General features: G+C 42.1%; 3 protein-coding genes across 11 annotated transcripts; 1 reads left to right on the top strand and 2 right to left on the bottom strand.

Moving 5' to 3' along the window:
* Nucleotides 1–1,586: 1,586 nt before the first annotated feature.
* LOC136432766 (SR-related and CTD-associated factor 4-like) lies at nucleotides 1,587–19,682 on the bottom strand. Of its 9 annotated transcripts, none has more exons than XM_066424250.1 (19): nucleotides 19,482–19,682; nucleotides 12,399–12,482; nucleotides 12,116–12,160; nucleotides 11,812–11,973; nucleotides 11,196–11,310; nucleotides 10,901–10,930; nucleotides 10,463–10,593; nucleotides 9,643–9,717; nucleotides 8,731–8,808; nucleotides 8,248–8,363; nucleotides 8,092–8,112; nucleotides 7,785–7,971; nucleotides 7,018–7,239; nucleotides 6,429–6,622; nucleotides 5,963–6,222; nucleotides 5,557–5,657; nucleotides 5,186–5,299; nucleotides 4,776–4,947; nucleotides 1,587–4,523 (listed from the first exon to the last, which is right to left on the bottom strand). In XM_066424250.1, the coding sequence occupies exons 1-19, from the start codon at nucleotides 19,518–19,520 to the stop codon at nucleotides 1,879–1,881; spliced, it is 4,791 nt and encodes a 1,596-aa protein (XP_066280347.1). In that variant the 5' UTR covers nucleotides 19,521–19,682; the 3' UTR covers nucleotides 1,587–1,878. The 9 variants fall into 9 exon arrangements, with proteins under 9 accessions (XP_066280347.1, XP_066280382.1, XP_066280391.1 ...); XM_066424285.1 differs by having other exon boundaries at nucleotides 6,429–6,607; XM_066424294.1 differs by having other exon boundaries at nucleotides 7,018–7,221.
* A 283-nt stretch (nucleotides 19,683–19,965) lies between these two features.
* On the top strand, nucleotides 19,966–23,130 carry LOC136432843 (glycoprotein endo-alpha-1,2-mannosidase-like). Its single transcript, XM_066424417.1, has 3 exons — nucleotides 19,966–21,122; nucleotides 21,347–21,456; nucleotides 21,773–23,130. The coding sequence occupies exons 1-3, from the start codon at nucleotides 20,396–20,398 to the stop codon at nucleotides 22,466–22,468; spliced, it is 1,533 nt and encodes a 510-aa protein (XP_066280514.1). The 5' UTR covers nucleotides 19,966–20,395; the 3' UTR covers nucleotides 22,469–23,130.
* On the bottom strand, nucleotides 22,804–26,420 carry LOC136432861 (NADH dehydrogenase [ubiquinone] 1 alpha subcomplex assembly factor 4-like). The gene is made up of 5 exons (XM_066424440.1): nucleotides 26,172–26,420; nucleotides 25,523–25,620; nucleotides 25,033–25,141; nucleotides 24,284–24,756; nucleotides 22,804–23,461 (listed from the first exon to the last, which is right to left on the bottom strand). The coding sequence occupies exons 1-4, from the start codon at nucleotides 26,326–26,328 to the stop codon at nucleotides 24,539–24,541; spliced, it is 582 nt and encodes a 193-aa protein (XP_066280537.1). The 5' UTR covers nucleotides 26,329–26,420; the 3' UTR covers nucleotides 22,804–23,461; nucleotides 24,284–24,538.
* Nucleotides 26,421–26,614: the final 194 nt, after the last annotated feature.

The following is a 26,614-nucleotide window of genomic DNA, read 5'->3' as shown; positions in this document are numbered from 1 at the left end:
GACTACATGTTTGTATGACCATTAAGACTTGACTGATCATTTGCTTTTAAACTGTTAACCTTCAACACTGGATTTTGCTCTCATTACCCTTGTAACATTGCAAGGGAAAAGCAAATCATGTGTGATCATCATCTTATGCTTTACCTAGAAGAAAGTGAATGAGGTATCTAAATCCTTCACAATACCTTATCATCAGCTTATGCATATACATGTAATGCTACAACCTAGCTCTCCTTCATTGTATGTCAAATCATTTCAACAAGGTAAATTAAAATTTGTCAAAGAGCCCTTTAGGACAACCCTGCCCAGGTGGCTGGCATTAGCAAGCACCACCTGCTGAGCTGACAACACAGAATGGAACTGCTGTACTTAAACTTCATGAACTTGGAGCGTCTCAAATCTCCCACTTGGAGGTTTGCAGTGCATATCTTGGGTTCAAATGTAACAATAAACAAAAGAATATTGTTTTAAAAAAAGTGATACGAAGACACTTGATGTTTTGTTAATGATATAAAACTTTTTAAACAGTTAAAGTTTTGCTAGTTTTTCAAAGTTTTGCTACAAATTTATTTAAACGGTATTTTGCTCCTGTGTAGCTCCATTACTGTGTTTGTAGCCCAGATACCATACCTGCTTCATACTGACCGTGCACTTTTCCTTCCTTCTCCTCAAGAGCTCTTCCTACAAGGGAGGCTCCCCACCAACTGTCCATCATCCCTATTTCCATGGCGACAGCCAATCACAGCTCCAGGTCCATTTGGACGGTTCCCAACACATCACTTACCGTACCTAGTTCACAGTAATGACAGATTTCAACAATTCAGTATTAACATTGCAATGGTGGCTACAATTTTCAACAGTCCAAAACTCACTACAGGAAAACTTTGCTTATCCCAGTAGCCTTGTGTAGTCCACTCTGGCAAAATTCTAAAACAAAAAACGTAGTACTAGTATTTTTTGCGAATGTACATGCTATTTGCTACTAAAATTCTCAACTTGCAGTGAGTTTTGGTAACAACCCTTACTGTTAGTCAGTGTCAGTCTATGTGTCAGTTTGTACAACCAACTTTGCTATATGAACACCATAAAGGTGTACATAGCATGCCATTACAGTCTCTAAATGCCATGCTATTTTTCCCCTTTAACAGTCAATCAGGCATGAGAACTGAAAAACAGAAATTTACATGGATAGAACTTTTCATGATTTACAAACTACCATTACTTAAACAGTCAAAAAGCAATGCCAAAATTAACAAAGACTTTCTTACAATTCCCATGCCTAACCACTGCAGCTTTCAGTTATCAAAGTGAACTTAATCCTCTTGCAACAGGATTGCTTTTACATCCTACCCTTCTCTATTGTTACCCAAAGCAATCAAGGCTTAGCTTAAGGTAACACAGTAGCCCATGTCTCAACAATTCTTGTGGTCTGGCACCTTGATGTACCAGTGAAATAAACCTTCATTCACTCTATCAACAGTAGCAGATGGTGGATGCCATGTTCCCTTAGGTACCACTTTTTCCCTCTATGAACTTTGTTTACTGTATCCAAGACAATGCCCAGAATGAACCCTCAAGAACGGATCTATCACAAAATAGAGATTTATTCATTTAAAAAAATTTGCGGGAAACAATGGCTTTAAGGACAACACATATTCTGAAGACGAGACGTGTAAACGTGTAACAACTCTCTGCACATAAAATCTTCTCTGAGTCAGACAGACTTAATTGCAGCATCGTACGTTGTCCTGATCTCAGAAAGCAGGAATAAAATCCTTCCACAAAACATGCAGCATTGTCCTCAATTGATCACTACCCATTGTTCAACATAAAAGGTGCTTCCGCACACTGGTTCATGAGAAAAACTTTGCACATAGTTTACTCAGCCTGGACTTCTTCTTTGGTTGGGATCGCGTCAGGTACAATTTCTGGTTTGGGAACTGAGATGGATTCTGAAGGGTCAGGTATTGGGGTGTCTAACACTTCCTTTACGAGAGGGACTTCCTCCATTTTTACAGCTGGCTTTTCTGCGATTACTGGAGGAACCTCAGACACCACAGGTGGTTCTGCCTTTACTACTTCCTTTAATACTGGTTCCTTTAATACCGGTTCCTTTACTGCTGGTTCCTGTAATGCCGGTTCCTTAAATGCTGGTTCCTTTACTGCTGGTTCCTTTACTGCCGGTTCATTTACAACTGGTTCGGACTTGGGTTGTTCCGGCTCTGGCTCCGGTTGTTTTGCAGCCACTACGGCTGGTTTTTCAACTGGTTCCTCCTTTTGCACAGCTGGGGCTTCTTTCTTCTCCTCTGACACAACTTCATCTTTCACTGGTGGCAAGTCCTTAGGGACTTTGTGGTCTTGTTTGATATCATTTTCCTGGGGTTTTTCTTCTGCCTTGTCTTCTGCATTGTTTTTGGCAGATTGAGGCATATGGGCAAGATTCAATAGCCTTGACCTAAGATTTTCTCCTTTTCCAACCTCCTTGGATGGTGACTTATCGTTGCTCCGGGATTCCTGTCGGGAACGGCCTGTGCTTTCTCGCTTTTCACTTTCTCGTCTGTCTCGACCGCCACTGTCCCGTCTCTCTCTGCTACTGCGGTCTCTGCTCTCGAAGCGGCTCCTATGGTCATGATCACGATCGCGATCTGCACGGCGGAAGAAGCTCCCCCTTCTCTCTCCACTCCCACCGGCTTCTCCCTCTTCCATCTGGTCACGGTCGTCACGGCGCCAGTTATTCTCACGATGATCTCGATCGCGCATGTCTCTACCGCGGTCACGGAAATCCCTGTCCCTTTCCCGGTCATCATGATCATGGAAACCTCCCCGTCCCCATCTCTCATCACGACCTCTCTTCCAATCCCGTCCCTCTGATTCCAACGGTTCTTGTCCATCTTCCATGGGGCGCTTCTGTGATGGGGGTCCTTCTGCGAAACGTTCATCAATGTCCCCTGCCCCCAAGTTATTTATCACAGGATCCTTGTCCTCGAATCGTGAAACTCTTCCTTCCCCTGGCCCTCTGAAGTTTGGTCCTCCTTCACCACCCATTCCTCCCATGGGGTTACCCAGAAGAGGGCGTGGACCGCGGAATCCTCCCATAGGGCCTTGCGGTCCAGGTGGCCGGTTCTGTCCCTGGAATCTCATTGGCCCCTGCTGGTTGAAGGCCATGGGACCACCAGGCCCTTGCATGCCTGCGATCAACTGTGCTGGGACACCTGGTCGCATTCCCATCCTGATGGGCATCCTCTGTCCTGGCATCATGTTCCTGATCCCGGGTCCCATGATGCCAGCTTGCGCCATCATCCCTGGTGGGCCCTGCATACGTGGACTTGCAAGGAGAGGTCTGGGCTGTCCCCCTACCGCCAGTCCAGCTACCAGTGGACACGGACCTCCCATTCCTCCGGGAGCCATGCCGCGAGCGTTGGGCATGTTTGATGGTGTCATGGGTGCTCCTGAGGACATGGGCATCTGCTGGGCCATTGTGGTGTTGGCATTGGCAACCATTCCACTGGGCCCACTGGTACGGATTTGGCTCGGTATATTCATTCGAATCCCGGGGAGGTTCTGCTGCTGGCCAAACAGCCCTTGCATCTGATTGGGTGCCTGACCACGGACCATGGGTCGTGGCTGGTTCAGCCCACCCTGCATCTGGCCTGGCATGTTGGGTGTTGGGCTGCGGAACTGGTTCTGCATGGGCCCGCCCGGCTGTCTCGGACTGAATGGACCCGGTGATGTCTTCTCATCGGGAAAGGGGCTGCTGTCTGGTCGATCTTTCGTTGGTGTCACCTGCCCCGCATTGAACCCAGTATTCTGTTGAGATTGATTCATTTGGTTCATGGCGCCGGCCAGTGCCTGGTTTAACCCTGGGCGGACAGCCTGGTTCTGCTGCATCAGCGCCATCCCTGTGGGTGTGTTCAGCAGTGGGGGTCGGCCTGCTGTGGGACCAGCACCACCCATGCCCGGTGCGACGTTCTGCATGGGTCGCATCAAACCAAACCCGGAATTCTGCTGTTGTTCTCGCTGCTGGTTTATCAAGCTGGTCACAGTGCTGACTGCAACTGCCTGTGCCGGGGTGAGGGTGAGAGGGTTCGGCCCTGAGGAGGAGATGGTGGACGTTGTCGGAGCTCCTGAGCTACTCGGCGGCACCGATGGGGGTGGAACCATCTGAGGCATGCCGGGGGGAGGTTGGTTTGGGTTAAACGTAGGTGGCATAGCAGCAAAAGGTGCCATCCCCGGGGGTGGGACAGCAGGGTTGAAGGCAGGAAACCCGGGGGGTGGTACGCCCTGTGGGAAACCCATGGGTCGCATCATCCCGGGCACCATGGTCGGGACCACAGCAGGGTTAGGCATGACAGGCATCTGTGGCATGGATGTTGGTATTGCGGGTACAGAGGTGGCTGTTGGAGGTTGACTTGCGGCTGAGGGTTTGTCAGGTACCAAAGCCATCAGCTCGTCTTGAGACATCTCTGCCAGGTCCTTCTTCTGCTCCTGGCTTTCCTGGCTGCCGGACTCACTGGGAGCCACGTCTGCAAAATAAATAATAGTTCTCATCAGACGAAGCTCAACAATAAGTAGGTTTTACATAATACAATGCTACTGGGAACAAGCTCCAAAATTTGTTATATCATATTCCCAGATGTTAACATTGGTGCCTTTTTAGCCTGAATTTGACATACAAGTAGTACAATTTTTAATTCAGTCAGTAAGTGCATGCAAGTAACTATTCAGTATATAATGCAGCTAATTACGGTAATCATAGATAAAATGAAATGCAGTACCCTTCTTTTGGTCAGGGGGCAGAGTTTCATTGTCAATGTAGCCCCCCTCTGCAAGGCTCTCCAGATCCTTGCCCTCCAGTTTCTCCCATGGCAGGTACGTCGTCCCAGCGTGGTCGTCCCAGTACTGCTTATGCTCCTTTCCTTTCACACCTTTCCCCGGAGCCCATGCCATCTGGATCAGGAAAACAGAGGGATTTTCTTTCAGCCAAAATAAAAGTAACATTCCTTCTTCTGCATCAATTTTTATCTAACAACTGCACTGCTTGTATGTCCTTTTATTAGTTTTAAGTTCAACTGTTTGCTGCGGCTAGCATCATCAGTCTGGAATAAACATTGCCGCGAATAGATGTCATTAACACCTTGATTTAGAAAAAAACGTTTTCCTGTGAAAACTGGACCGGTGGCTCTACCTGCACTGGCTGCTGCCTGTTGCCCACCCGCAGGTTCTTGAGTCTGTTGAGAGCGTTGTGTGCATCAAGCCTGGTCTCATAGCAGACATACGCACATCCCCGAGGTGGAATCAACTGGACAGAAAATAAAGCAACATTGGTAAATTCACTTTTCACTTACACTGCCTACACTCTGCACGTGTGCATTAAGTCACATCGAATATAGGTGAACACTGGTATAAAAATTTCACTTGTGCTATGACCCACATGTTCCCAATTCACCAATCAGAAAGCAAGAACATGTTACCACATCTGTAGTTTGTATGAGGGAGCACATCCACACAATACATAGGAGCGATACTTCTCGTGTACTAGTTTTTGCCATTACTTACATCAATAGATTGAACAGGCCCAACTGCTTCAAAAATGTTGCGCAACTCGACATCTGTTGTCTTCTTGTCCAGGTGGCCAACCCACAAGGTCGTGCTGCAGACTGAAGAAGGGAGAAATCTTACTTTATGTTGAACATGAAGGAAACTATCATTTGGATCTAGATGAAGCAATGATACACAACACATACAAAAGTTAAACACAACAACTCTACCTTGCAGCTAGATTATAAAAGAGGTTACATCTACAGTATACTTAAAGCATGTTATATCATATTCAAGTGGTAATTTGATTGAACTATTGTAGGGATATGAATGCTCAATCATCCAAAAGAAAATGCCATTGGCTTAAACAAGACTACCATTAAAACACTTAAGATCACAAAGTTCTCTCTCTCTCTGTACTCACTGCAAAGGGACTTTTTCTTCACAGGAGGCAATCCCTTCTTCTCTCTTTCCCTTTCCCTCTCACGATCACGTTCCCTCTCCCGGTCTTCTTCTCTTTCCTTCCTGCGACGGTCCGCACTCCGAGAGCGAGACCTCCTCCGCCTGCGGTCTCGAGACCGCGATCTCGACCTTCGTGACCTGCGGCGGTCTCTGTCCCTATCGCGGTCACGTGAACGAGATCTACGATTTCTGCTTCTTGAAGCTGAGCGATCCTTAGAAGACCTGTGTTATGACAACACAAAATAAGCACTCTTGTGAGGTGAGAGAGGTTTAGAAATCACATGTTGTAAATAAAGCAACTTTCAAGGTCTCTAGAGCAGATTATTAGTACCATGCCAAGTATTTTTTGGACACTCACTGAAAATGAAAAAAATGTACCAAACAGCATGCTCCAAAAATAGACATAGGTATTTGTGTGCACCTCCTACCTTTCCTGATCTCTACTCTCCTTTTCCCTGTCCTTGGGGGGAGAGGAAGGTGGTCTCTCTCTCTCTCGGTCCCAAGACGGCTCCTCAAATATCTGCTGCTGTTCCTCACGACCATGCTGTATCTGCTGTGCTGGCGGTGGGACATCATTAAATGGGGGTGGCCTCTGGGCCTGGTTCCCCTGTAGGAAGGATTGCTATGTTGAGGAAGAAGCAGCAAGTGATGAACAAAAAGTAAATAATGAAGCAACAAAATATGTAACATAAGACTAAACTATAATGAAATTAAAGTTATAACTTTTTGAGCTTTTTATGTATTTCGTCAACTATTCATGAGTTTCAGAATAAATTAAGAAGCTATGCAAAACAATAATTGCTTAAATTATTACAAGAAAAATGTAACAAATAACAATAGTGGGTTTTATTTAAAGTAAATTTGGCAGCCCAAGAGCTAACATGTTCTGTTCATTGAATAAAAGGTTAAACAACATAATAATTCTTTGTCTTGCAGTCTTGCAATCTGCGCTCACTTATCCATAACATTTGTGAAAAAACTATGTTTCCAATACCAAATGGAAGATTCCATTCCTACCTGAGGAGGAGGCAGCCCTGGTGGAGGGAACCTCGGAGGCATACCCGGTGGGAACGCCCCCTGTGAGAACTGGCCAGGCGGAGGGATGTTAGGGGGGAACCCCATGCCAGGGGGCATGCCCATGGGCATCTGTGGAGGGGGGCCCTGGTTCTGTGGCGGCTGCATCTGGTGTGGTGCACCCTGGGAAGGAGGCTCCTTGGGAGGCTGTGATTGGTAAGAAAACTGTGGTGATGAGTAATACAGAAATTTCTATTCTTCTAACCAAATAGGAAAACCTGCTGATGTACTTAAGATATATCTTTCAGAAAATGCACACATCATAGTTTATGTGAAAAGGTAGATCCAGTTGAAAATGTATACTTCAAGGCACTTTAATGTTTGTGCCAAGGATTTCTCTTTTAAAAGCCACATTCATACACTGAAGGACCTTTTTCTCAGATTGATCCTGTACCAGTGAATACTATGTGATTGTGTGAAGATTTGTGACACCACAGCAATGGGTAACACGGTGGTGGCAAAGCATCTCCAGGACATTTTTCTGGCACACAGTTGGAAGTACTGAGCTCATACAAGGAAGTGACTCAGACCTTGGTAGATGTGCAGAATGAACTTATGTTTCAAACCCAAAGGTGTTATTTCTTAAAAGCACAGCTATCAGTTCAATAAAAAGTTAAGGGCTGATTTTCTTTAACAATGTTTTTAGTAAATTAGGTATGGCGAGGTCTGAACAACACAAATATAAGAAACTGAAATTCAACTATCCCAACCTGCTGTATTTCCTTGTCAAACTCGTCCTGCTGCTGCTGGAGGACCTGTTGCTTGAGGAAGTCTGGGAAGGGAGCCGGGTTAGCGGAGGGCATGTTGGAGGCCTGAGACGTCTGTGCCTGGGCTAACTGTTTCTGTAGCTGCTGGAGGAGGTCTGCATTAGGCAGGCTGGCCAGGATACTCTGAACACTGTAGAGAGAGGGGACATAACATGTAATAAGCATAATCAAATACTCAGTGCATAACTTAGACAGGACTTCAGGATATCCAAAACAAGGCAATCAGAGATGGCAGATTTTGCACCCTTACCCATGGTCCTTTGCAGCTCTTCTAGTCCCACATGGAAAAAAACGGCAGCAATGAGGATACATGACAACACAACCTTCTGTATGTCGGAAATCAGAATCAGAGAACCTTATGCACTAAACTTGACAAATAACCACGTAAATTCAAGTGATGTCTGACCTGTGCTGGTGCTGGGGAGGGGTGGGCTGAGGAGGCTCCTGAGGAGTCGGGTACTTCCCTGTATCCCTGCTGTCCTCCTCATCCTCATCTCCATAATCAAAATCATCTAGAAGAGCCTGGAAACAGAGTTTGGTGGTTATCTTCTGCTATAAGAAATCAACACCATTAAGACATCAACATTCATTCAAAACAGCAAACACTGAACTTGTAGGGACCATGATAGGACTGATAGAGGTTTACAATCAACATAACAGTGTTTGATTGTTTGTGTGAAGATTTGTGACACCACAGCAATGGGTAACACGGTGGTGGCAAAGCATCTCCAGGACATTTCTTTGGCACACAGTTGGAAGTACTGAGCTCATACAAGGAAGTGACTCAGACCTTGGTAGATGTGCAGAAGGAACAGCAACAAAGTTTCAATCACATGCACTAGACAACAATACTTGGAACATATCTATGAGCTAGGTAGTACTGTTGTACCTTGTTAAAGCCCTTAGGCTTGGGTGGGGTGGCTGTACTTGGGGCTCCACCAGGAGCCATCATGCCAGTGGTGTGTGCCTGCAGTGGGAACAACAGTCAGTTAGGTAATAGTACATCAGACTTCTTGAAGTAAAGACAGTAGATTCTGAAGTAACCATGTTTGCCAGATTGTTCAGACGGTATGTTCAACATTTTTCTATGGATCTTTAGAATTCAGAAAACTTATTTGGAGAGAATACATTAAGAGCACTGTTCATCACCAGTTTGGGATTTCATTAACTATGAAATTAACAGATTTCATGGCATGGATATAATATGGGCTCAGAAACGTTTGAAGTATTAACCAATCAAATATTCATAGCACATAAAAAGAGGAAAAATTATTATCATTTCTACATAATATATCGGCAGTGATCTTACGGCTATGGCATTCATCACATTTGATACTAGTAGGTAACATTGTTACCTGCTCTTTAAGAGTAATGAAATTATGTCTAGTATAATTGTTATAACACAACTAGCCCTCTAAGTCCTTCAGGTAAATCCTTTGGGCCTTTTATTCCCTTGGGTCTAACCACTTAGAATTGTGGTAAGGCTGTGGGAAGTAAACACTTAGGACTGTATTCAGTTTTGAGGATGGTGTATCAGTTCTTATATACTTTTTTTTCCAAATAAAACTGGACAGAAGAATGAGCAAAGAAACACAGGAAGATTGAAAAAAGCGACACAAAATTTCTTGAAGTGGCTGGTTAAAGGTAAAGCAGTCATTTTCAGCTCAGGTGAAGCAAGATGGTGGAAGTATTTCATCCTGTCTTGTCTTTAAAGAGTGGACAGTATGGCTTCAGTTTCCTATTCCTTAAACATGACAAAAGTTGGACGGAGGTAGAAGAAAACAAAGGAAGTTCACATGACCTGCTGCAGGGTTTTCTGCAGACTCTGCTGCAGTTGAAGCAGCTGCTGCAGCTGTTCTGTAGAGGGAACAGCCTGCTGATGGAGGAAAAAAACAAAAAGCAAAATAAAACCACGGAATTCAGGGGAAAGTATTCTTCAAGCGTGTGCTTTAAGTGCCAACATAAATTATCAAGATGAAATTTCTGACCTTCGCTTCAGTTAGCGTACGAAAAACTTTTTATTTTTTGTCTCTCTTTAGAGTTGATTGCATTTCCAAAACACTGATAGGTCCAGGTCACTATTCTATACTACCACCAGTTATAAGGATATTATAAGACACCCCTAATGTTCAACAAATTATTCTTTAAAAAAATTAGCATTGTCCAAAATTTAGCATTGTCCGAAATCAATTCCCTTCGAGTAAAATCCACATTGGTACTTATCATAGTCATCAACTCCCACTCTACCGTTTAAGATTAATGACTACCCTGTCAAACGAACACAAATGAGAGATCTAGGCAACTGTTTAGAACTACCAGTTGGTTTAAAGATAGTGTATAACATTAATCTAATGGGACTATAATGTTATAACATAATTTCATAGGGCTAAAATGTTATAAGGTAGTAAGGAACTTCTCCTTGCTATGTTTTAGCACCTTTCCCAGACTACCTTCCATGTATTCTAACGTAATGCTGCCTAGAAAAATCTCAGCAATTCAACACATAAACTGCTTTCTAATATGGAAAACTTGCTAAATTTTCATTCCAAATTCCAATTTCAAATCTACTATGTCAGAATGAATTTTAAAAAAGTTCCTGATCTACATGGAATATTCCATACCTGTACGGGAGGGGCCCCACCCAGCAACAGTTGCTGTACCGCCTTCAGAGGGTCAGTAGTCTCTGGAACAGCAGCACTTTCTCCTATTGGTGCCATGGATGTCGAGGAAGAGGAGGGCTGTGGTGTTGTGGCTGTCGGGAAGATGACGAAATCAATTACCTTCAAGTAAAATCTGCTGTCTTCTTTGATACTTAACACATTTGTACTCATGATTCATCATGATTGCAACATTGAAAAATGTACATAACAAGTTGCCTCACACAAGCTTTGTCGTGTAGAAGCATGTCTTTTGACAAGATGAGAACTTTTCAAACCACTTTGCAGACTGGGTGCTGGACAAGTTGTGCCTTCTATGTAACACTTTTAATGCATATTGAAACAGCAGCAAACAAAGCACACACAAAGCTGCTACATATGCTCCACTCCAGCTGTGCTCACCTTGGGTGTGCTTCCCCTGTTCTGGTTCTGCTAAATATCAAATGAGAAGAGACATATCATCTCTATGTACTACATACAGGCTACACTGTAGTTCAGGAAAACAGGGGTTATCTTTTCGTTTATACCGTATCTACTTGATCCTGAACTAGAGTGCTTTTGTTAATTTATATTTATTCAAAGAACAGGGCTAAAAGAAAAGAAACACATTTCTGTCTTTGCTGCAAGATGGGACTTTGATATACTGTATACATTCATATGATTTATCAAACCAGGGAACTGGAGACTATAGGCTTACCTGGCTGCATCTGCTTGGCCCTTTCTGGATCAGCCATGTCCAACAGGGGCTGGATCACTTCCACCTTGAACACATGGTTCTTCTGCCACAGATTCAGCACACGCACTACCCGAGCCTACAGTTAACAACAACTTTTCATGACACAAACATCATGTCTCAGTGCCTAGTGCCTATAAATTGTACAAGTGAAAACACAACACTAATTCAGCAACACTGCTATTCAACACGAGTTGAACAACTCAGTTAGACCCATACAAAATTAATCCAGCATGATTCACAAATGAAATCCTCTAATTGGAAATCATTGACAGTTCTTACCCACACATTTGTATAGAATACATGTTTCCTTCTAGAAATCTATAGGTTTGAGGTACATTAACCTTAGCCTCTACCAGTCTCCGCGGGTCACTGGGAAAATAGTAGAAATTGGCCAAATAGAGTCAATTGTATGAAGGGAGCTGGCTACGGAGAGAGGGTCCAATAGTTATCCTCCATGGCCAAAGTCCCCCGGCAAATGTTCTCTCTATAGCCCACGGGGTTAGTCTGGTAGAGACTACATTAACCTACCTAAAACTTTGTCTGACACAACACTAAGTTGGAAACAGAAGGCACTTACTCTATCCTCTGGGGGACATTTGAATAGGTGCTGAAACGTCAAGGTGACGTTCTTCGCGAAGCGAGGTGCAAAGACGTCCTTGTCGGCTCCAAACTGGTGGCGTGACTGGCGCACAATGGAGTCAATAACATACAGACCAGGTACTTTATACTCTGGACGACACTGCAGAGGGCAAAAGGTCAACATGAAATATAAATCACATTGTACAAAGATCTTGTTACAATTCTAAATCTAAACTTTTCAGTGGATTTGTTCAGCAAAAACAAAAGCATCATGTTGACTTGGATGAGTGAAGAGAACTTACCTTCTGAATGAACTTCTCTACACTTTGCACCACATGCTTGTAAAACTGGGGGTGAAAAATAATGACATTAAAAATGAGTTTGTTACAAAGTTGACAAAACCTTGCCAGAGACACTACAGTTTTCACTACTAGTGTGAAAAGATGCTAGTCATTAAAGAGTTAAATAATCAGACACTGATAACACAGTACAGCTGTCATATCATTGATAACATTTGTATGATATGAAATATCATTATATCATATATATGACAAACAATCCTTTGAAGGGTTTTCATGTCCATACCTTGATAGCTTTGATAGCTGTCTTGGTCACAGCTGTCATCTTAGCCCGTGAGATAGGTGGCTTGCACTCATAAATAGAGGACAGCTGCAGTAACAAAAGACAAAAATCAGTGAATAAAAAGTCTAACTCAGTCTATATACATGTAGGATTACAGAGGCACACAGACATTTGTCATAAAAGATGTAACATAACATGCCAAACTGAAGGTTGCATAACTCTATGTTACATACATTAGAAAGACTTTCATATACAAAAGACCAACATTCTTATACTTAGTTCCTTATGCAAATATGTACAACTTTTGTTCAGCTTTACAATATTGAACTTGGAACTCCTAAGCGATATTGTCTTTACAGTCAGTGCTTCCTTAACAGACATTCGGGCTTCACAGGCAACAATAGCAAGAAAGATTTCTGACAGAACGAACAAAAGGAGCCTATCATCTTGTTGTTAACTATAAGTGGCCATCATTTATTTATTTCACTCAAATGTCGTCACTTTATAAGTGCACTTCAAGGTTATGGGTTACGTAAATAGGATTGGAACAGCATGTCTCTTCCCTAAGTCAGAAACATCATTCTCAAGACAAGCTTGACTCACTAAGAGTGAGGACAAACTGACCCAACAGGGAAAAAAGCAGGGGCTAACACTTCAACATGACACTAGTGTCATTACCATTTCCTATGAAAGTGTTGTCAAAAAAATGTATAGTTGGACTGAGCAGTTCATGATCATGAAAGGGCATAATAACAACAAGACCACAGCATGCCCAGGACCAACGATACGAAAACCAGAAGTTCTGCTGCAGTACCGAGGTCGGCCACCACGAGGCCCAAAATAGACATTGACCATCAGGTCCACAACAACTACCCAAATTCCAAATATCATCACAATCCAAGTTCTCAAGATATTGCGCCAGACACGCATGCACACACGCATGCAAGCACACAGACAAACGGACCAAAAACAAAACCTCCTTTTTTCATGGAGGTAACCCAAATCAATGAAAATGGAAACTCTCCTTAATATCATTTTCCAGGTTAATCTTTAACAGGTTAGCATTATCTGCTAAATAAGAAAATCAATGAGTGCCTTGACAGCTGGTGGTAAGGTGGTTGGGGATGATAACTTAGAATGTAAAGGTTTTGGGTTCCATTCCCCAGCATTGTGCCCAAGGGAAAGGCATGTCTATAGTCATACACCTATTTCCTGACACGACTCGGGTGAAAGTCAGTACCTAGTTTGGTTAAGGACATCATGTTAAATAGGACATGGAGCGGAGGTTCAGTGTTAAAAGAAAGCCACATCTAACGCATGTTAAAGATCCCACCACGATTATCAAAAGGAGTAGGCGTCCTTCACGATGTGAATGGATCAAACCTCACAATCCTGACTTATGCAGCTTGGACCTACTGTGGTGTGTTATGCCTACTAGGTAGTATACCAGTTATGCCAAATAAACAAACTGATGATAGATTTTACTGCACTTTCAGCTATCAAGAAGCATTACCTTTCCACTCATCTCAGTGAAAAATGCAAAATGGCAATTTTTAAATTTGAAAAATAGATGATTAGATCAGCTCATTTTTTTTGCACACTTCCCTATCTTTTCAAAATTTGTCTCCATTTATGATCGCAAAAGAATAACAACTTATGGGGGCAATCCCTAGTTTATTTCGGTTTTCAAATGGAGGGCTGCACACCCTCAAGTCTAGTATCGTCTCTTCGAGGTAATTATTCTGAAGCAAAGTAACTGTGTACGCGGTGAAAAGATATTCCTTCAGCTACATGTACAAGAGTAGACCAACTGAGTTTTCAACCACTCTAAATTTGGTAAATCAGAGGGAAAAACGTCATTTCCATGTCAAAAATTGGTCATTTTCGCATAAGACAAAACCCATTGAAAAGATTTTTTCCGCAAAAAAGACTGATGTTGTCAGAAAGAGAAAACATTTGCATATTATTCAGCCAATTATAAAGAAATCCTTGAACATATACTGTAATTTCATCCAACCTTTGCCTACAGAACTACAGATGTTGAGGTCAAACTGGGGTAAAAGGGCGCATTAAACACGGAGGAATACCTGGCATGGAAGGTCAGAAATTTTTCACCAAAAACAGATCAGTGGTAGAAATACCTTTTCCAGTATTCTGCAATATTGCAGAATGTCAAAATTTTGTTCTGCAATCTGAAAATATTATCTGCAAATACATAAGCCTCCATACTACAACCTTCTCAACCTAATCTCTAGCTTTGCAACATTCTCTCACTCTATCGTCTTTAATTTTCTACGAGTTTGAAACAAGAAAGTATACGTGTGTGTGAAAAAAATTCAAATGAAAAGCGAATTTACTTTATTGAAATGGCAACAGGAGAAGCGTAACAATTCAATCCATGAAATCAAATAACCTTTTATCTAATCTTAGTATGTATAGGAGGAACAAGGACATTAAATGTATATCTTGGCCTGTTGGCCAGGAAAAAGTGTTCTAATGTGTAATTAAGATTACACAACCTGTGACAAAAATCCCAGCCACGGTCCACAGAAAAGATCGAAGTTCAAAAATCAAAATAATATTACTGAACGGCATTAAAAAGCCTCATGTAAAACCTTGGCCTCTTCATGTTTTTTCATAAATCTGAAAAATCGCTATCTGGTTTAAACATCAGACGCCGACTTCGGACACTCAGGGAGACTGCAGAATTATTTTCCCGACTTTTGTCAACCCTGAGATTGTGACTGAGGAGATTTACAAGGTTAACATGGAGATGCACAAATTAAAAAATTTCTAGCATGGTTCGTCCTCGAAGTTACCACGGAAAGTACCTGAAATCCCTGAATTGGTAACTCGGAAGTCGGTAACCCACCGTAGTGCTGCCACGTTTTGCAGTTTATTTTAATGTTCAGGTTTTCTCAGCCGTCAGCTGATTTTCTGGGAGAGGAGTCCCACCTATGGCTAAATTTCTTCCAAGCCATCAACCAATACTAAGGCCCACTTTAGACTGACGGCAGTATACGGTCATGCCACTATCGTCGTGCCAGTTCTCTTTAGACACACGATTAGGAAATATCACTGACACCCGTGGTACAGGATTCCATTGTGGTGCACGTGTGACCCATAGTGACCTCTTGTGCGCAGATTCAAAATGGCGGGAGAACCGCTTCTGTCCATCATGCAAAAGAAGTTTTTACTGTTTGCAACAACTGTTGACCTGCAGATGAGACACTGAGTACATGGTCAACAAAGAAAGAGATCGAGGCCTGTCCAGAGGCGGGCAATTCCTGGGATTGAACCCGATGTTCATGTCCGCCACCCGGCATGTCACAGGAATCGAGGAACAGGGGCAGACCGGAGAAGTAACCATTGATGGCAGGGTGTTGGGCCGGAATAAGCAGTTTCGGTTGAGAAAAATATGTTTCCATTGCTGACCTCATACATGTTTACAAAGAAAACGATAAAAATTTTGCTTCCTGGGTAGGGAACAGCATGCTGCAGGCTTATGAGCATATCACCAATTTCCGTTTGTCAGAGAGGGTTCTTCTTTAGATGAGGAAAAAACAACCACAGCCCCCAACTGAAGGGTCGCACAACCAGGTCCAAGGTGGTTGTGAGGACGAATCGGGGATTACCGTCGAACAACTATTTTGATCCTCTTTAGACGGAGACATTTTGACGATAACAGTCGCACAACTATTCAATCGTCAGTCTAAAGAGGGCCTAATGTTGTGGTGCATCATTTGCAATAAGTGTTGTGGGAAGTGAAAAAAGCAAGGATGATGGTGTAATTTGGCTCAGATCAAGCCGAAAGCATTTCACTCATTTCAATGAGAACAAGACTTTCATTTGAAGCATTACACTAAGTAATTTGACTGAAGGGATTTAAGCATTTAAGAGATGGGAATGATCATCACAACAAAACATCATATGCACCAGTACTGAAACAGGTGCTGCATAGTTTCAGGAATGCATAAAAAGTACCTGCACTATAAACCTGCATACAGTATGCAGGTGGCATTTTGAGCCCTACCTATGATTCTGGACTACCCCACAGGATGAGGACATAAAGGCCATTATCATTGGTGGAAAGAGAATGCCCTTGCTTACACAGTTACAATATTGTCGTTTTAGTTTATGAATTTTCATAACAGACACAAGCAGCATAGACACAACTGGGCATATGACTAGCCTGGATTGTAGGAGTTTGGATACTCAAATTCCGCCCTAAGATAGCAGTATTTTCTGTGGCACGAAATTGACCTTGAAAGGTGAATGCAAATATCAACATTTTCACCCTTTTAATTACTATAATACATACACCAGATCATTGTCTATTCTAAAAGACAGGCCCAACGTTGTGCAAAAAACATTGCAAAATGCTACGATGCAAAAAAAGTGACTGCTCCCTATTGTGGATATGGAAATCTACTAGATATAACATCCAATACCCTTGAATTTGAAACCATGACATCATCTTTAGACTTGGACAGCTGCCAAATGTAAATTTTCCATCAGAAGGGATGTCTGTGACAGAGATACTAAACTTATAAGACTAGTTGTAAAGGGTCTCATAAAAGAGCTAAAACAATCCTACATACCAAGATTATACCAAGGTCATACAAACATAGGCAGTCACATCATCAGTTTGAGAAATCTGCTCTCAAACAAATTTGTGGCACTTGTAGCAAATATCTGTGCTATAGAGGGATGTTCCTAAGTGTTGTGATATAATGTAACTTGTAAGAGATGTCACCATCAAGACTAGCCTTTTATCTGGAAACCTCAGCCAATATCCATTGACGTCAACCCAACAAGGGGGAGAGGCATTACATAATGATTGCAAGCCAGCAACACATGTAAGCAATCTTATTTGACACATGCAAAACGTGTTGTCTGAAAACCATTGTTGTCAATGTTTGTAAATATCCCTAAACACATTGAACGGAATAAGATCATCATAGAAGATGAAAAAGTTTGATATCATCAATTACGCCTATTGCAACAATTTCAAGCTTCTGGAACATGAACTGAAGCACCTGCAACTGCTGCAAGACAACTAACTCATTATTGTAGTCTCCACTAGCTCAGTGCTTCCCACCAAGCACTAGAACATTCACAAGACTGTTGCATAATTCATTGTGCATCATCAAATTTGAACAGCAATCCTTCAGCAACACTACTGCATAATTTTTTGTATTCCAACTTGTAAAATGACCCATTTGGACCCCTTCTCCTATTGTGTATATTATCCTTTTCTCCTACCATAAAAATTAAGAAAATGACAACAGCTTGTCCAGAACTCAAGATACAAAAACATGAAGTTTTGCTGCAATACCACAGAAAGTCACTTGGGGGCCCCTTTATCAGATGCAAACTCGTATCTCCTTCACTTTCCCTACACTTACTCAGAGTCCTACATAAAAATATCATAAACATCCATCCATGACTTCTTGAGTCCTGATGTTCACAGAACCACAAATGGCCACGAATCAAAACAAATTCTACAACAACAAGGCAACTAAAGAATTGAAAGATGGCAGACTTACCCATAACTCTTGGGCTTATAAATATTTGAGCATGTCTTTTGTATAACTTATACACCCAAAGTGCTAATAGAAACATCAGCCAGGCATTGTGCAGAAATTCATTGTGAATTTCTCCCAATTTCTGTCAATAGAGACAGACAAGCTTTGGAGTTGGGCCACTGCCAACCTTCCAATCCTGATACTAGTGATAGCTACAGGACCAACTTTGGACCCTTTCATGGAAATAGGAGTAAGATTACGCACTTAAAATGAAGGGCTAGAGAGTCTTATCCATCACAGCACCGCCTCCCTCCAGACATGCCATCTAATTACTACTGGGGCTCCTATACTCGCTATGCTGATTTTTTTAGGGTAGTGAGTGTTGGAGATACGGTAGTAATAGGATGGCACCCAGGCTACCAGCTATCCAGGATTACCAAGCAACGTCAAGCAAACGTTAATTTGCATGGGCAATACCAATGAAAGAGGGGCAATGAAAGAGGCTGTCTTTTGACAAGACCGTAAACCATTGGCAATCTATTTTTCGCCTGGACATAAAGCGTGCCTTCATTAAATCATAGTAATTCCTGCATGTCTACACAGATCAATGTAGACAACCTGATAATTACACAGCACAATTGTGAAGCATGACAACTTCATAATCAAAAGCAAAACGTTAGCAAGTTACAATTTCTAGTTGAACTAAAACAATCTTCTTTTCACCTTCAGTCAAAGCGCTTAATCTTATCCGTCTATATATGTTTGAACATTTTTCATACATACTGCCATACAAATACTAAAGCCAAGGGTCATAGAGTGATTGCACATGTTCATGTACATGTTACCTTGTATGTGTTCAATCAAGCATGGAACAAATATCAACACAACAGAGAATACAATTTCAACATAAATCAGTTTCAACATTCAATGTCAATACACAGACATTATGTACATATAAAGCAAAAACCATTCACCCACTCATACAAGGAATTTCAATAATTTATTTTGATTTCGTCAATGAAGGTATCCACACAATCATGGAAAAATAATAATTATCTCATAAAGGTAAAAAGGTCACTTTTGTAGGGATAAAATGTAAACCAAGCTACACATCATCAATCAAATCATAAGTTACATCACGTCATAATTTCCCCCCTCCTTTACACTGAATAAAATCAGCTGATTTTGAAAATGTCTTCGTAGCAATAAAATCAACTTTGCGAATCAATGGCATTTTTTGTCGTCATACACAAAAGCCATGATAAATGTATTTTCCCCGACTATACATTATATGCACGTGCTTTACCCAAGCGGTCCGTTTCCTTGCCATTTTTTCTGCGATCTTATAAACTCCAGAACTTTCGGACATATTTTGTGCATCACAGTCAATTTCGTATGTTCATAATTTACATGCATTTCGGCCACTTCGATGAATCGAAAACGACGCATTGAAAAATTTCCATAAATCGGACGCCACGCCAGTAGGGGCCACATGAGGAAAACGCCTCCATGTTCTTTATTCACCCGGCCCGACCTCCCGCACTTCCCCGCGCCTTACCTCGTTATTGAAGGATCGTACGGCCTCCATCCCGGCCATGGCTGCTCCCTGTCTCTTCTAGAATGTGGTGATTACTTCAGATACTGTGAATCTGTTGTACTTTTAATCAAATTTTCAGATTTACCGAGAAAAGCCGGGAACAGAATTGGACGACCAGGGGACCCAACATGGCGCGAAGTCCATATCCCATAATACTTTACCAACGAGAAGTTAGCTGGCCACTGATTGGTTGTTTTTGCACCAACGCCATGCTACTTGCTTCTTATTTTTCTTTCTTTGGAGAGTATATATTGTATATTTATACATTTCAACATATCTAAGATGTACGATGTGGTATTTTCATCATAGCTATGTTACACACTTTTTTTCAGAATTAGAAAAGGTATTGAAAGACTGTAGAACACTGAGTAGGCTATCAACCAATGGAACGGGGTCTTACAATGCCCGTCTAACCCACCATCAACCCACAATGCATTGTAAAAGGTCACAGAGGTCATACAATGCGGAAGTGATAGTTTGGGAAAGGATACATGTTTTGCAGGTGCAGTGGTAGCCACAGGTGCTTTAGCTGCAGGTGCCATGAGGTGTACGACGCAGCAGCTGCAGCTACAGCTGGTTTGAGTACCCTCCTCATGAGGATGGGGGTTCAGACAGTAGCTCTGAGCGCCCCATACCTAGAACCCGCATCCGGCTGGGGACAGCAGCAAACAAACGGTTTAGTCAGGTTTTAGTAGTGTAAATATACGGGGTCGTAGCCGTGGCGACTAACCCTTCGTTTTCCTTCAGCTACTACGAAGTGTATAATTTGTATATGCTGCACGTACAATTATGTAAGAAAGAGCGTGTACATGTTTGACAAGTTTTAAAGATTTAGCAGCTGGACCCATCTGTTTGGTACTCATATTTCTTGTACCATGGCATTCCGTGCGTGCTGGAGATCGGAGAAGCTTCTTGTTGGGATCATACTGGTTTGTTTCCTAGGCAGCTGCTTGTTTTCTGTGTACAGTCTGTCCCAGTCAGACCACACCCTCGACCAGGTAATCGGGCCTTTCGCACTGCCAAAAGTGGACTTGAAGAAGAGATTGGCACTACACAGAACTGCTCAGCCGAAGGTATTACTCAAACATGGAGGCTCCTTGTTCCAACACAACAAAACTGTCAAGATTCCAGAGAAAAGTGAGGAAAAGAATCAAGTTTTTGTGCCGCATGTTGGTCTTGTAGCAGACAGCCAACAACAGAAACAAGACGAAAATATCAAAGAACTTAATGTTGTCGAAGACGACTCCAATTCCAAACAGGGTTTTGTGCCTCGTGTGGGGTTCGATTCCGAACAAATCAACGATGGTAAAGCTGACATTCCTTCAGCATTCAAAGAGAAAGACTTCGCTCCACCAAACTACAACCTACATGTATTCTACTACCCGTGGTATGGAAACCCTGAACAAAATGGGAAATACCTTCACTGGAACCACAACCTGATTCCACATTGGAACAAACAGGAGGCTAAGAAGTGGCCAACAGGAAGACACCAGCCTCCAGACGACGTAGGAGCAAACTTCTATCCCAGCCTGGGAGCATACAGTTCCTCTGACCCTGCTGTTATTGAACATCATATGCAGCAGATGAGATATGCAGGAATAGGTGAGTTCATGTGTCTCAAGATTCTTAGGGCAGGTTAAGCCAATTGTTTTGTCCAAGGCAGAAAAGGCTGTTAATCAAATTTAGTTTTATGCACAAGTAATTATCAATCAGACATGCAGACCTCCTCTAAGTTCTAACTCTTACTGGTGTACTAGTAGATGTTATATTGTAGTAGATTTGTGGTATAGATGAATACATGTTTATGCTCAATCTATCTGTTGCAGGAGTCTTTGCAGTATCCTGGTACCCTCCGGAGCAGGCTGATAATGAGGGCCAGCCCAGCGACTCTCTCATCCCAGCTCTGATGGATGCTGCACAGAAATACAGCCTTAAGGTTGGCCTATAATCTATCTCTTAATCTCTATCTTATACTTCAAGCATCAAGTGAAGTAACTTATAAAATACCATCTTTAGTTTGGGCCTCGTCACCTATTCTATTCCAATATATTGAACAATATACATACCTGGCAAAGATGTAAGATTGAACAAATTGACAACTGCCAAGTGCATTTTGAGAGTGTTCGATGCAAAAAGGTTGTGATATTGTTTTTAGATTCCAATGCACTATAGCTATGACCCTTTGGGCATCAGATGAATATTTGTGAGCTTTTCATCATGTACATATTTTTTACTCGGTTTTGTCTCCACAGGTTGCCTTTCACATTGAACCGTATGAGGGCAGGACAGACTGGAGCCTGCAGCATTCTGTGAGGTACATTGTCGATACATATGGAACCCACCCTGCATTCTACCGCCATACCAGAAATGGGAAGAATCTCCCACTGTTCTACGTGTATGACTCTTATAACCTCCCTGCCAAGGACTGGAGAAATCTCCTCTCTCCCTCTGGGTCACACACCATCAGGAACACAGCCTATGACGCCATTTTCCTGGGCCTCCTTGTTGAATTAAAACACAAAAATGAGATTCTCCAAGGGGGGTTTGACGGATTTTACACATACTTTGCCACAAATGGTTTCACGTATGGCTCTTCCTTCTCAAACTGGAAAACGCTCAAGCAGTTTGCAAACCAAAACAAGATGATGTTCGTACCCAGCATCGGTCCTGGCTATGTTGATACAAGGGTGCGTCCATGGAATGGGAGGAACACGAGAAAGCGTCTCAACGGGAAATATTACAACGATGCATTCCAGGCAGCTTTTGACGTTACTCCGGAGATCATTTCAGTGACTTCTTTTAACGAGTGGCATGAAGGAACACAGGTCGAGATGGCGGTACCAAAGAAGGTTGGGGAGTACACCTATAATGACTACACTCCCAACTCTCCTGAGTTCTACCTCCAGCTGACTAGGAACTGGAGTGAAAAATTCAAAAATCTTCAGTAGCAGCTGCAGAAAAGGCTACACTTAGAGGACATTTCTCATAAACTTAATGTGTTCACTGTTCATGCAAACAAACTGAGCAATGGCATATATACAGAACTGACTTGAAGGACTCTAAATTGTTGAGGGCATCTCTCATTGATTATAATGCAATGGATTTCATCCAACAGTTAACATTGGTTTTGTAATTGATTCCTATGTAACTCTTGATCTAAGATTTGTACCATTGATAACAATGTAAATTGTACATACTGATTAGAATCTGATGTTATGCTAAATTGGTGCAATAATTCTATGTTCAGATTGAGCTATCATGACATTACTTTGTAAAGCTGCTCTACTTTCAGGTGCTTTTTATTCTCAAGGGTTCACTTTGTCACATTGAAGTTTATTTTACTTTAAAACAAGAAAGTTCAAATTTCGATTTTCTTTGGACTCCGAGACCTACATTTGTACATTGTTGTGTGAGTATACAATCTCTAATAAGTGTTGACATAGAGAAGGCCAAAGTAGAGGTTCAGGGATGAGTTTATGCAATACTTTCTGCAAATACATGACATGTGTATATATGTGTGGACTTGGATTGGAAAGCTCCTAGTCCAACTCAATTGGCCATGGCAAATCATGACTGTTCTTAGACTAATAAACAGCTGTATATACTCCTCTCAATGATTCATGCCTTTCATTTTCTGCTGTTGTGCCACACAACGTTTTTTCTGATAGGTCTCAGAAAGTAGTGCTACAGGAAATAAATATACTTGTGTTCCAGTATCATGAACAGGCAACAATGATACTGTTAGCTTCACATCAATAAATTCATTTTTTTGACTAGACTACTGCATTTTTTTCCCTTGGAGCATCTTTTGATTCTGAACAACAAATAGAAATGAAGGTTTCAACAACACACAAGACCGGAGTTACTCTTTATATTGTAGTATATGTTATGCTTGTCAAAGTCAAACTGACGGACTGAATTGATATTGTAAACCCAGGCAACTATTCAATACTTACGCCAAAAAGCAATTACTCAAACAACTGGATATGATTTTGGAAACGGTCAGACGTTTCAAGTAGCATCCACTACTTTTCGTCAGTGACTGTGAGCAAGATCAGTTGAACAGCAGGTTTATAACCACGAACTATGAATTGATATGCAAATAAGGAGAAGACAAATTTTTAGATAGTCCAATAGAAAGCGAATTAGACAAGTCAAGACAAGGTTGAAGTAAAAGGGGACAATAGCTCCTATTGTTTTAATATAGGAGCTAAAGCTGGTTTGCCCCCAAGGCTATGTCCCAAGTGCCAGACAGTTCCACCCTTAGCCCTCCTTTCCTGTTGAGGGTTGGGTTGTATATCCTCTCATATATTGCCTCCCTTACTCCACGTTCGAACCAGCGGGGTTCGCGGTCAAGGATATCAGTGGATTCGAGATTGAACGAGTGCCCCTGGTTGTGTTCAACAGGAAAGGAGGGCTAAGGGTGGAACTGTCTGGCACTTGGGACATAGCCTTGGGGGCAAACCAGCTTTAGCTCCTATATTAAAACAATAGGAGCTATTGTCCCCTTTTACTTCAACCTTGTCTTGACTTGTCTAATTCGCTTTCTATTGGACTATCTAAAAATTTGTCTTCTCCTTATTTGCATATCAATTCATAGTTCGTGGTTATAAACCTGCTGTTCAACTGATCTTGCTCACAGTCACTGACGAAAAGTAGTGGATGCTACTTGAAACGTCTGACCGTTTCCAAAATCATATCCAGTTGTTTGAGTAATTGCTTTTTGGCGTATCTTATTACCTGGATGTCTAATCTTCATCGACGTATTCAATACTTAGTCATACCTATAGTGCTACAATAAACCATTAATGCAAAAGTACCAATTTATTTAAGAGCTTGGAACTTAACATACTAGTATAATTCTTTAAACTTGATTTGTAGTCACTATGGAAGGTCCCTACTGCAATCAATTATACAAATAATCAATCATCTACAATTGAATCTATTTAGTCTCTTGCTCGGACAGAAGAATACAGTTCTATCCATATCCTTCTTGAAAGTTTTTGGCAAACATGCCCTCATGGTGCTGCCTTTGTTCCTGGGTTGATTTGTTTTCTAATCTCCTCTGGTATCTGTCCGAATGCCTTGATCTCAAACGTTTTGAAGTAAGTTAAGAGTCCTCGGGCATGTTCCAGCTCCAGACTGAATTCCTGAGACACTTTCTCTGCTGTCCACTCTTCTGGGTCTTTCTTGTGTCTGATAAGTACCTCTAGAATCTGGTGAACAGTCATCTTCCCTACAAAGCAAAAAAGGTTGTAGAAGGGTGAATGCAGTAATTTAACATATTAAAGGATTCACCTCGACAAAATATCATACAAACATCTTATCAACACTTTGGTACTTTGATCATAGATTTGATACTAGAATCTATGAAATCTCGACCTCTATGAAAAGCGGCCCCGAAGGCCGATTAGAGCATATTTCGAAAGTAGATAAAGGCACACACAAACAAACATACTACTAGTAAATGATAAACTACAAAATCGAATTAACAGAGTCCTAGTCAACCCACCTTCTGTCACTTTCCTGACATCCAGTGTATCACCTGAAGTGACTTGTCTTATAGTGGAGGATGTTTGACTGGAATCTGGAAGAGCTTCTGTTCTATCTCCTTCAGAGGTCTATGTGCACAAGATAAGAACACCATTATTTCACACACAGAAATAAGCTTACAGACTTTGTGCACCGCTTTAAAAATCACATGACACATGAAAAAGATTCCATTTTACTTCACCCTAAGGAAGTGAAGGTTGCCTGAATCTACTGAAAGGATGATCCTGTCAGCAGTAGAAAAAATGCACTGCTGACAGGATGATCCTGTCAGCAGTGCAATTTTTTCTACTGCTGACAGGATCATCTAGTGAGTCATAACAATAGCCACTTCCATGAAGTTTTAGGCTTTTCTGTGTGTCTATCTGTCTATGTTTCTGTGGTGCAGTTTTGCCAGATAGTGCCTACTGTTGCATATACTATCAAATGATAAAAGAGTTTCATCAGTTTACCTTCAGTACCGGGTCATGTGACTCCACTCTGACCTGCTTGAGGAAATCATCTAGTCTGACATCTTTGGTCTGCTGCTGTTTTACAATTTCAGGATGGACTGTAAAAAAAGAAGGAACAGTCAGTATTGCATTACCCTGGGAGTCCAGGCACCGTAATCGGCGTGCCACGGAGCACCGCACGGGCGCCCAAGCTTTCACGGCCCACCCTCCCGCTGCCCCCCGAAGACCGACCCCGCCCCACGCTGCAAACCCAAGCTCCGCTATCCGATTACAGTAATCGCCCGTGCGGTGCTCCGTGGCGCGCCGATTACGGTGCCTGGACTCCCAGGGTAGTATTGCATCCACACCTTGAATCTTTCTTTGTACAAATTTTAGTTGGTCATTTGTAGCAGCCAATGGTTGTGGCTTTGAATTTTTCGTTCACCCACATGGTATAGCACTAGGATGTCTCATGATGAATGGAGGGCTGTTAACAGTGTTATGAAATCTAAGCAACAGTGAGTTACATATATGATGTTATGATATAGCGTTATAACGTCTGAAACAGTGCTGACAGTAGCCTTTGCGGTGACATAATCTCTATACATACACGAGAATGCATAATACATGATGTGTTCAACAATAAGCTCGTTTATATAACAATACACACGTTTCTGTACTCTTGCTATCTCTTCCTTAGTGGTAGGGTACTGCGGGGCGGGCTGTGGTTTCTCCTGGTCCAGAAGTCGGTGGGCCCGGGCTTCAACATTCAAGTTCTTCATCGGTCTTAACCCCGCCTTGGGTAACTTGCTTATCTTAGAGCCCATCACGCCGTCTTGAAGGAGGAAGGGTCACTATAACAGAACCTCTGCGATAAACATGAGTACGGACGTCCTTCAAAACTTACGAAACCATCCAACACATGATCCTTCCGGTTTTCATGGACCCGCCTGTTTTACGGTACCAGAAGATACCTCCCTTAGCCTTGGGGAACATAACTTCAGTCGATCAATAAATAATGAATAGTTCGCACTTGACGATGAATAGTACACCAAATATTAGCAGAAGATATTATGATACTAAAAATAGATAGATATCTTTTTCAGGTTTGCA

This window comes from Branchiostoma lanceolatum, chromosome 1 (genome assembly GCF_035083965.1).
Source record: "Branchiostoma lanceolatum isolate klBraLanc5 chromosome 1, klBraLanc5.hap2, whole genome shotgun sequence".
In the NCBI taxonomy this organism is placed as follows: Eukaryota; Metazoa; Chordata; class Leptocardii; order Amphioxiformes; family Branchiostomatidae; genus Branchiostoma; species Branchiostoma lanceolatum.
This window is presented reverse-complemented; position numbering and strand designations above follow the sequence as displayed.